The sequence below is a fragment of the Monodon monoceros genome, unplaced genomic scaffold (assembly GCF_005190385.1).
Source record: "Monodon monoceros isolate NGI ecotype Baffin Bay Population unplaced genomic scaffold, NGI_Narwhal_1 Super_Scaffold_14, whole genome shotgun sequence".
Lineage (NCBI taxonomy): Eukaryota > Metazoa > Chordata > Mammalia > Artiodactyla > Monodontidae > Monodon > Monodon monoceros.
In genome coordinates, this window is record NW_021703770.1 from 34,670,467 (window position 1) to 34,682,038 (window position 11,572).

The window sequence follows — 11,572 nt, forward strand, 5'->3', positions numbered from 1 at the left end:
CATAGCTGACCCTTATAAGTAAAAGGCCTTAAATTTATACATTTTTCTATAGTTTACATAATGCTTTCACTAACTTATTTTTTATATATGTTTCAAACTTTAGGTGCCTTTCAATGTCTTAGCTACTTGATGCCACACTTATTCAAAAATGGGTTTAGCATTTAAATACAGAGGACTTGGTAAGACATATGAAAGTTTCACCTGCATGTTTTCTTCCATGCCAACTCTCAATTAATAAACTTCATTACATGAAGTGGGAACTATATACTATTTTGTCAAATAGTCAATACAGTCACATTTACGTACACAAAATTAAAACTTAAGCATTTATTTGAGTATTTAATTGAAAATTACTTGAGTCTAAAATGCCAAAGACACATGAAATAGACATTTAAATCCTCCACTGTAATATTTCAACACTGTAATAATGAAAATTAAACTTTGAAAACTTCCTCAAAGGTTACAGTAATCATCCCAAGTAACATGAACTGCTAGAAACTTTAAAACAAATCGGTATTTTTCGCCAGTTCCAAACAGTCACAAAACTAAAACGCTCTACCAAGTCCTGAAAGTTTTTTTAAAATGTACTAGGCCACTGAAGAAGCACCAGAAATGCAATGAAATTTTTTTTAATGTAATCAAGTGGTCAAGACTAAAGGCTTTATTTTTTAGAGTATTCAATATTCTTTTTTTTTCTTTTTTTTTGCTGTACACGGGCCTCTCACTGTTGTGGCCTCTCCCGTTGCGGAGCACAGGCTCCGGACGCACAGGCTCAGCGGCCATGACTCATGGGCCCAGCCGCTCTGCAGCATGTGGGATCTTCCCGGACCGGGGCACGAACCCGTGTCCCCTGCATCGGCAGGCGGACTCTCAACCACTGCGCCACCAGGGAAGCCCCGAGAGTATTCAATATTGTTAATACCAATGAAAAGTTTTTCTACATATATTATACTATGCCCAACACCTGACTTCCTGGGACATTTAACTTATCCATTATAGCTGTAGTCAAACTTACCAAAACTTTATCTAGACTACACTGTAACTCTTACATTTCCCTGGAAATTCAAATGAGCATTTAACATATTAACAAATAGCAGTGGTAAACAACTATTCCAATAACTTTTATGTCAGTATGAATGACAACCATATTGGTGACCAATAGCTTTGGTGACCATTTTCCTTGAGGATACGGCATGCCTGTTTCATCTTTAATGCTGAGTGTCTGCAGTATGGAAAGAACTCAGTATTTACCAAATGAATGAATCCCACGAAAGTAGAATACCTTGGAAAGAACTGCCTAAAATTATACTTGCTTTGATAAAACAAGGCAAATATCTTAACAATATAACCTGATATTCAAGTTGTGCCAATATTAAAAAAAAATCATACACCTTGGTGTATTAATTGTGGGAGTGAATAAAAAAGCTCAAATATGTATCTAACTTTCTAAAATACCTTCTGCTACTCTCCGCATGACATAAAACACTTGTTACAGATCATTATAATAATTATGTCCAAAGAATCATACTTTCCTGTGTCCAAACCCCTTTGTAACATAATACTGTCAACTCCTCCATCAAGGAAGTAGAATTTCCTTCTCCATCATCTTAAAAATGGGCTTTGCATGGACATCTAGAAAAAGATGAGTTTTTCCACTCTACATGGTTTGAAAACAATCAAATTTTAACACCTTCAATTTAAATATGCCTGGAGGTGATCTAAAACTAATATCTTTAAATTGCTTTCTTTTTACTCTACAAAGACACAAATATTGGGCTTCCCTGGTGGCGCAGTGGTTGGGAGTCCGTCTGCCGATGCTGGGGACACGGGTTCGTGTCCCAGTCCGGGAAGATCCCCCATGCCGAGGAGCGACTGGGCCCGTGGGCCATGGCCGCTGAGCCTGCGCGTCCGGAGCCTGTGCTCCGCAGCGGGAGAGGCCGCGACAGTGAGAGGCCAGCGTACCGAAAAAAAAAAAAAAGACACAAATATTTAAGAACTTCAAAACATCAAACTATAAAGCACGAAACAATAAAGCCAGGAGTCTATTTTTGGAGTTCTCTAATTTTCAGTACTTTACATAAAATTCAGTGCATTTTTAGTATTTTTTTTTTACATCTTTATTAGAGCATAATTGCTTTACAATGGTGTTCCACTTTCTGCTTTATAACAAAGTGAATCAGTTATACATATACATATGTCCCCATATCTCTTCCCTCTTGCGTCTCCCTCCCTCCCACCCTCCCTATCCCACCCCTCTAGGTGGTCACAAAGCACGGAGCTGATCTCCCTGTGCTATGCGGCTGCTTCCCACTAGCTATCTATTTTACGTTTGGTAGTGTATATATATGTCCATGCCACTCTCTCACTTTAGTACTTATTCTTGATTTCAACTTGACATAGCTTCCTTTAGTCCATAAAACAGAATTTAATTAGGTACATGCTATCTCTACTTAGATTATACATGTGTATTTGCTTAGCAAAAACACTTATTACTCAACATCTGAGCTTATCTATTTGTAAGTACCTACGGTGGGATGTATCACATATTTATTAAAAAAAAAAAAGAGATGGAAGAGCTGAGCAAAGTCTCCAATAATTAACTTTACATAACTTGATTTAAAGTAATAAAGTTTTCCTTGGCATTAAGAAATTAACATGAATTCAATAAGAGGAAAATGACTAAAAAAAATGTATTAAACTTGCTTTATAAAACATTGTCTCTCACAAATATTCACCTCAAAGAAATCATGAATCTTTTAAAACATCCTTAGTGCTCTTTTACATTGCTTATAATCAATGATATACGCAATCTTCAAAAATTATAATTACTATTATCTTACGGATATCAAGCTATTAACACCAAATAATTGAAGAAATCTTTAAAATAGGTACACTTTTATATTAATTATGCTGAATAATGAATATACCTATCATATCTTATTTAAATCTCATCTTACAGGGTACTACTTCTGTAAAATTACAACTCCAAGAAAAAAAAGATTTATTTAATTCTCCCGAAGCCAACCAAATACTAATAATACACAAGAAAATTCACTTTTCATACCTTAAGGTAGCAATGTGCATAGCAATAATGAAGCAGATTATCAGAAGGCTGAGTAAGGCTGCTGACCACATGCACCAAATGTTCAGCATACATCGGCACAGAATGTTCCAGATTAATTTTATCCACCAGTATCTGAATGGATGGCAAAGGCCGAAGAGACTGGAAGTTTGTAGTATTCATGAAATTACTTGAGTTCTAGAAAATAACAGTGTTCACTTTATATTTCAGGAGAAAGTGACTGATGTGCAATGCCCTCTATACAAGCTTCAGAGTGACACATTATGCAGTGATATCAAATCATCCTAGAAATGATGCCTTTCTATGGGACTCTCTTACTGTAACCAAATAGAAACACCTTCTACCTATTTTTAGGTATATCCCAGATTTCAAAGAATGCCTATTTACTGTGAAATTATCAATGCCCTTTTAGCTAAAGCTTTTTATTTTTTCAGTCAACTAGAATATTGTCACAACGTGCCTCAGTACATTGAAGGTATTTTCTTAAGCTCAATAATTCACACACACAAAAAAATCCTAGATATTTCAGAGCCTTTATCTTCTTTCCCTTTATACACATTTAGATGACTAAATGACTAAGTGCACTACTCAAGACAATCTGAAAGATACAATAAGCAAAGTTTGCAGGACAGAAAAATTTCCGATCCACATCATATCTACTAATATTAAACATGCTAAAGGCTCATAAAGTCCTAAGAATCTCGAGGTAGGCTTCATATTTTCAGCGTTACAGAATCTTTCTAAGCTTCCAAGTAAATGCAGATAAATTTCAACATGTCCAGGGTATGAACCCAATTAGCAAGCCACCCCTTCCAGCCCTTGAACTTATTCCCATACCTGTAGCTCTCAATGAGGAACAGTATGACCCTCCATCCAGAGGTGTGGAAAGAACAGTTTAATTGTTTTATCTGTCTTTCATTATCATAATAATAGGGGAACAGTACTGGCATTTAGCAGGCATTGGCTAAAGATGGTAAAACTACATAATACTTCCCTAGTCCAAAAAGCCAACAGTACCATTATTGAGAAACACTGTGCCTAAAAATAAGTTCTTCCTTTTTGACTCATTAATAATTTTTAAACCATCACATATTGAGCAATTACTTTACTAAGGGACTTTATTTTGGATTATTGAGATATAATATACAGTAAAGCACAAAATCTTAAACATAGAGTTCAACAAATTGTTATGTATGTAACCACCACACATTTCAAGCACCCTAGAAGGGTTTCCTATATCCCTTCTCAGGTAGTATCAAATCCCCACCAGGGGTGGCCAATATTCTTTTGTCTGTTCTTCGACTTCATTTAAACAGAATCACACAGTACATACTCATGTCTGCCTTCTTTCATTCAACATATCTCTGAGAATTATCTACTGTTCACTCTTTAACACTTATCATTATGGAATGACTCTTTATTTCTATCAATACCTCTTGTCTTAAGCTCTACATTTTCTGATATTAAAATAGCCACTCTATCTTTCCTTTGATTAGCACTTAAATGGTGTATCTTTTTCCATCCTTTTATTTCTAGTTTGTGTTAATAGTTTTCAGCTCCAGAATTTCATTTCGTTCTTTTTTTAATGGATTGAGGTCTTTTGAAATCTTCCACTTTTTTGTCTCTTTCTTGAACTTATTAACCATAGTTAAAGTTCATGCATATACTGTCATATTTCAATTCTTCTCCACTGAAATTTTCCCCAGATGATCTCTTTACGCAGCAATACAATGAACAATTATGAGTGGCTGATAGAGAGCAAATATACAAAATGAAACTGATGCATCTTAATTCTCTGCCATGCTTCCATAAGTTCTTTTTATTTAAAGTTAGGACAATTTTTACTTCCATAATCATCATCATGTCACCATTAAAAGACATATAACCCCCAAAATAATAAATTAAAAATAACAGATAATACCTTATATGTATATGGCAGACTCAGAAAGCAATACATTGTATACAGACCTAAAATATTAAGCAACTAATAAGTCCTCATTAAAAAACACAGTAATAATCACTGGGTTCCTAATATGTGCAAAATGGTTTACATGCATTATCTCACTGAATATTCAAAATCATTCTAGGAGCTAGGTACTTTGGGGGAACTGCTCTATGCCAGCACCCAGACAATCTTAAAATCCACGTAGCCCACAAGGCAAGGCTAAACCACACAAGACCTAAGCCTTGGTGGAGCACCCTATGATATTATCAGAACAGGGGAAAATAGGCGGTCTTGTGCAGAACTGCTAAAAGACCATTTCTCAGTCGACTTCTCATCTTGAGAAACACTGCTATGGGGGAATTTTCTCATCAGCATCCCTCATTCATGGGGCTTTCCATCTACTCTCTCAGAGTACAGCTGTAGGCTATATAACTGCTTAGCTGCAGTGTGGAACTGAATCCTTGTCAACAAGGTACCCTACCATGTGCCCTGCAGGTCATTTGGCGCTCTAGATTCAGGGTTGTCCTGAAAGGGACAAGGCAAGCCAACACCATTACTGATTTGCTTTTGCTGTCTATGTAAGTAATAAACTATCTGAATCTATCAGGGCTTGTTGCTTCTTTACTGGCTGACTCTGTCAGCCTACATGAAAAATATAATTTTCTTTTGTTTTTCAGAAAAGGAAAACAAGGCTTAGAGATACAAAGCAGTGTCCTAAGGTGTCATAGCTTGTACATGGTCTGACAACAAGGCAAATGCTCTTCAACATTTCTTTATAGAACCTTAGCTTGAGGTTATTTTTTTAATCTATTTATTTATTTATATAATATATATAAATTATTTTCTAAGAATTAATAATCGTAGTTACATTGCTTTAACTTCATCATGGATAACTATTATATATAGACAGATATTCTTATATTCTATTACTTAATCAACTTCCTCTTACAATATCACAGGACCAATAAATATACATGTATGAGAAAACAAGTAGTGAATGACAAAATATACCTTTTCTCCCATAATGACAGGTAGCAAATGATCCAGCAAGTTGAATTCAGCCATGAAAATTGTAAAGGTACATTTGAGGAGAGTAATACTTGTATGTCGAGTAGGAATATATTCCTCCAAAGATGCCACTTCTTCAGGATTCAGCATTGTTTCACTTTCACCCTTAATATCTAAAATGAAATAATAAAAATGCAATGAAAATTTATTTTTAAATAATTTTCTTAATTAATGAAAAAATTAATCAGCTCTCCAAATTTTAAGGTCAAATTCTTTTTTTCAACAATGAAGCAGTTGTAAAAATGTTGCCTTAAAGAAGAATAAATTACTCTAAAAATGTATGCCTTTGCTATGTAAAAATTTGTTTTATATTTTAAAATATTTTAAAGAAATTTTTAATCTCTGTCATCAAAAGAATAACAGCTTCCTTTCATAAAAACACCACTGAGATAATGCAAATTCAAGCCATAGACTAGGAGAAAATATTTGCCATAGACAGACACATAGATAGACATAGGTATATGCATAAAGGACTTGTACGCACAGCATATTAAAAATTTAAAACTACCTAAAAATCAAAAATAAACCAATAATTCAATGGAAAAATGGGCAAAAAAGCCTTGAACAAGCAAAAGATAATATATCCAAATGGTCAAAAGTTATTTCAAAAGCAAGTTAACATTGTTAGGTATCAGATAACTGCAAATAATGTCACGATGTGGTAGCACTACACATCCACTGGAAAAGCTAAAATGAAAAAGACTAAGAATACTAAAAGTTGGCAAATACGTATCAGCAAACTTTTTCTATAAAGAGCCATATAGAAAATACTTTAGGAGGGACTTCCCTGGTGGTGCAGCAGTTAAGAATCCACCTGCCAATGCAGGGGACACAGGTTCGAGCCCTGGTCTGGGAAGATCCCACATGCCAAGGAGCAACTAAGCCCGTGCGCCACAACTGAGCCTACGCTCTAGAGCCCACGAGCCACAACTACTGAAGCCGATGCTCCACAACAAGAGAAGCCACTGCAATGAGAAGCCCGCACACCGCAACAAAGAGTACCTCCTGCTCGCTGCAACTAGAGAAAGCTCACGCACAGCAACGAAGACCCAACACAGCCAAAAATAAGTAAATAAATAAAATTAAAAAAAAAAAAAAAGAAAGAAAAGAAAATACCTTAGGGGACTTCCCTGGTGACACAGTGGTTAAGAATCCACCTGCCAATGCAGGGGACACGAGTTCAAGCCGATCCAGGAAGATCCCACATGCCGTGGAGCAACTAAGCCCATGGGCCACAACTACTGAACCTGCACTCTAGAGCCCGCGAGCCACAACTACTGAAGCCCGCGCGCCTAGAGCCTATGCTCTGCAAGAAAAGCCAGTGCAATGAGAAGCCCGTGCACCACAACGAAGAGTAGCCTCCGCTCACCACAACGAAGAGTAGCCCCCGCTCGCCACAACTAGAGAAAGCCCATGCACAGCAACGAAGACCCAATACACCCAATATAGCCAAAAATTAATTAATTAATTTTAAAAAATACTTTAGGCTTTGTGGGTCATACAGCTTACCCCAATTACTCAATTCTGCAACTGTAGTACAAAAGCAGTCACAGACAACACATAACTAAATGAGCAAGACTATGTTCCAATAAAACTTTACATATGAAAACTGAAAATTAATTTTCATATAGTTTTCATGTGTCACAAAATATCAATCTTTTTTGTATTTTTTCCAACTATTTAAAATGCAAAACCCATTATCAACTCTTAAGCTGTACAAAAAGAGGCAATAAGTCATAATTTGCTAACCCCCTGATGAAGGGCAACTAAAACTCTCCTACACTGCTGGTAGGCGTGTAAAGTGCTTCAACCAAATTGAAAACAGTTTGGAGATATTTACTAAAGGTGAACATACATGATCGTTTTACTTAAGTGATTCCACCCTTAAATTCCCAACAGAAATTAGTATATATGTTAATCAAAAGGTATGTACTAGAATGTTGGTAGCATCACTACCATAATAACCAAAAACTAGAAACTAACCAAATACTCATCAACAGTAAAATGGATAAATAAGTTATGGTATATTCACAAAATGGGATACTAAAAAGAAATGAGAATGAATCCCACAAGCATAATGTAAGCTAAAGCCACAGGCAAAAGAGTATATACTGTGTGATTACATTTACATGAATTCTAAAATATGCCAAACTAAATCTAGGATGTTAGAAATAAGGAGGGTGGCTACCCTCGGGGTTCAGAGTAATAACCAAAAGAGGGCAAGAAGGAGAATACTGGAGTTGTGGTAAGGTTCCATTTCCTGAACAGTTAGCCACATAGATGTGGTTAAGTTTACAAAATTCACAAAACCATACCCTTAGTTTTGTGTGCTTTCCAGTATGTATCTCATACTTCAATAATGAAGTAAAAAAAAAAGGGAGGGGGGGGAACTGCTAACTACTCAGAGAACTGCCTGTACAAAGTCAGTTAGCAGCAGTTGCTTTATAGAGATCATAAATATTTCTGAAATGATAAACTGCTTCAAGTAAAAATTCATTTTATACAAACGTGTGTGTGTGTGTGTGTGTGTGTGTGTGGCGTAATTCCACTGTGGAAGAGATTGCTAATTGCAATCTTTTCTTCTTCCTTTTAGCAATAAAACTCTCTGAATTTTAAGTGAGGTATATGGACTCCGTCTAGAGAATACATTTTCCAGCCTCCCTGGCTGCTGGGTGCAGGGACATGTTACTAAGTTTGGGTCAATAAGATGACAGAGCCATGTCATTAAGTGAAACTACCTGTCTACCGTTTTCTCTTGTTCCCCCTTCCTGTTGATTAAAATTAGACACTGTAATGGTGAGCCAACATTGGCCATGTAGATGAAGTATACCTCAGAGGATGGTGGAAAAACAAGATAAAAGGAATTCTGGGTCTAAGACCACATCATGAAAGAGAGTCACCCTAGTCCCCTGGAGTACCTACCAGCTTGGGTTTTAACATGAGAAAAATTAATTATATACTATTTTTTGTATGAACATTAGTTCTCATTTCTCTGGGATAAATGCCCAGGAATACAGTTGCTGGGCTATATGGCAGCTGCATGTTAAGTTTTATAAAAAACTGCCAAAACGTTTTTAGGAGTGGCTGTACCATTTTATATTCCCACCAGCAATGAATCAGTGATCCAGTTTCTTCACATCCTCCCCAACATTTGGTGCTGTCACAGTTTTCTGTTCTAGCCATTCTGTACATACTATCCTAGCACTTACCAGAGTATCTGGCAATGGAGCAGGCATTCAAGCAAGGTGCAAGAAATGAATGCATGAACATATCAAGCACTTACAGCACTATGTTACATGATTTTACATGCATTAGTCTTTGGAAGTAGGTCCTATAAGTGTATCATTTAGGACAACAGCAAATTTGCTGTGACAAGAGAAAATAACTGAAGTGTCAACAAAAACAATGCTTATTTCTCTTTCACTCAACAATCTGAGTCTAGAGGATCCATGGTGCCACCACACTACTGAAGACTTAGGCTCTCTCTATCTTATTGTTCTGTCATCCTCAGCATGCAGTTTTCATCTCAGAGTTGAAGCTAGCAGGTCCAGCCCTGCCATTATAATTGCCTTCCAGCAAGAAGGAAGGGAAACAGTAAAAAAGGAAGGCACACTCTTTTCCTTTTAAAGTACTGTCGCAAAAATTCACATGAAGTTTTGCTCCCATCCGGTAGCCAGAACCTAGTCATATGACTGCATTTGGGAAGTGAAGTCTATTTCTATCATGAAAATTTCTACCATAGAAATTTCTATTACTATAAGAGGAGAATGGATACTGGGGAGACAATTTAACCAACTCTATCGCAATAATTAAACTCATAGAGATAGAGAAATGGAAAAATCAGTGATGTTGATTACTTCCTAAAGTCAGTAAGAAGTGGGGGTCAAACTCAGCCTGATGCCACAGGCTGAGGTCTTTATTATTCTATACTCCTTCATTATACTCTTATGTCCTGCTCTAGAGTGCTTCATTGCATGAAAAGGAAATTTGTATTTTATGAAACTGTGATAACCTATCTTTATACCATGCAGAAAATATCAGTCACACAAAATTTTTTTACCAGTAGGACCTAAGTTTTCTTGAATTTTAAATTCATATGCTTAAAACCCATCTTCTTCGTGTCTCCTCCTTAGAATCCACTAAAGTGGAAAAATGGTCATATTTCAGGAACATACAAGGGGAAGAGTATCAAAAGGTGACAATAAAATACTGACAGGCTTCCGGGAAGATGGCGGAGGAGTAGGACGCGGAGATCACCTTCCTCCCCACAGATAAACCAGAAATACATCTACACGTGGAGCAACTCCTGCACAGCACCTACTGAACGCTGGCAGAAGACGTCAGACCTCCCTAAAGGCAAGAAACCCCCCACGTACCTGGGTAGGGTAAAAGAAAAAAAGAATAAACAGAGACAAAAGAATAGGGACGGGACCTGCACCAGTGGGAGGGAACTGTGAAGGAGGAAAGGTTTCCACACACTAGGAAGCCCCTTCGCGGGCGGAGACTGCGGGTGGCGGAGGGGGAAGCTTCGGAGCCGCGGAGGAGAGCACAGCAACAGGGGTGTGGGGGGCAAAGCGGAGAGATTCCCGCACAGATGATCGGTGTCGACCGGCACTCACCAGCCCGAGAGGCTTGTCTGCTCACCCGCCGGGGCGGGCGCGGCTGGGAACTGAGGCTCCGGCTTCGGTCGGAGCGCCAGGAGAGGACTGGAGTTGGCGGCGTGAACAGAGCCAGAAGTGGGTACTGCGCCATGGCTGGCCAGGAGGGAGTCCGGGGAAAAGTGTGAACCTGCCGAAGAGGCAAGACACCTTTTCTTCCCTCTTTGTTTCCTGGTGCGCGAGGAGAGGGTTAGATTAAAAGTGCTGCTTAAAGGAGCTCCAGAGACTGGCACAAGCCGCGGCTAACAGCGCGGATCCCAGAGACGGGCATGAGACGCTAAGGCTGCTGCTGCCACCACCAAGAAGCCTGTGTGTAAGCACAGGTCACTATCCACACCCCCCTTCCGGGGAGCCTGTGAAGCCCGCCACTCCCAGGGTCCCGTGATCCAGGGACAACTCCCCCGGGAGAACGCACGGCGCGCCTCAGGCTGGTGCGATGTCACGCCGGCCTCTGCCGCCGCAGGCCCGCCCCGCACTCCTCCCTCCCCCCGGCCTGAGTGAGCCAGAGCCCCCGAATCAGTGGCTCCTTTAACCCCGTCCTATCTGAGTGAAAAACAGACGCCCTCCGGCGACCTACACGCAGAGGCAGGGCCAAATCCAAAGCTGAGCCCCTGGGAGCTGTGAGAACAAAGAAGAGAAAGGGAAATCTCCCCCAACAGCCTCAGAAGCAGCAGATTAAAGCTCCACAATCAACTTCATGTACCTGCATCTGTGGGATACCTGAATAGACACGAATCATCCCAAATTGAGGAGGTGGACTTTGAGAGCAACCTTTATGATTTTTTCCCCTTTTCCTCTTTTTGTGAGTGTGTATGAGTA

The 11,572-nt window shown here is 38.7% G+C and overlaps 1 protein-coding gene across 5 annotated transcripts in view; it reads right to left on the bottom strand.

The window, feature by feature from the left end:
- VPS13B (vacuolar protein sorting 13 homolog B) overlaps positions 1–11,572 on the bottom strand; it is a 778,183-nt gene that overhangs the window by 677,341 nt on the left and 89,270 nt on the right. For 4 of the 5 annotated variants that reach the window (XM_029222780.1, XM_029222779.1, XM_029222778.1 and 1 more), the window contains exons 1-3: positions 10,715–10,942; positions 6,039–6,208; positions 3,065–3,259 (exon numbers count right to left, since the gene is read on the bottom strand). In XM_029222780.1, coding sequence (XP_029078613.1) covers positions 3,065–3,259; positions 6,039–6,208; positions 10,715–10,847 — 498 coding nt within the window. In that variant the 5' untranslated portion in view covers positions 10,848–10,942. Of the gene's footprint in view, positions 1–3,064; positions 3,260–6,038; positions 6,209–10,714; positions 10,943–11,572 lie in introns of those variants that run through there. The other variant, XM_029222782.1, reaches the window with a different exon arrangement.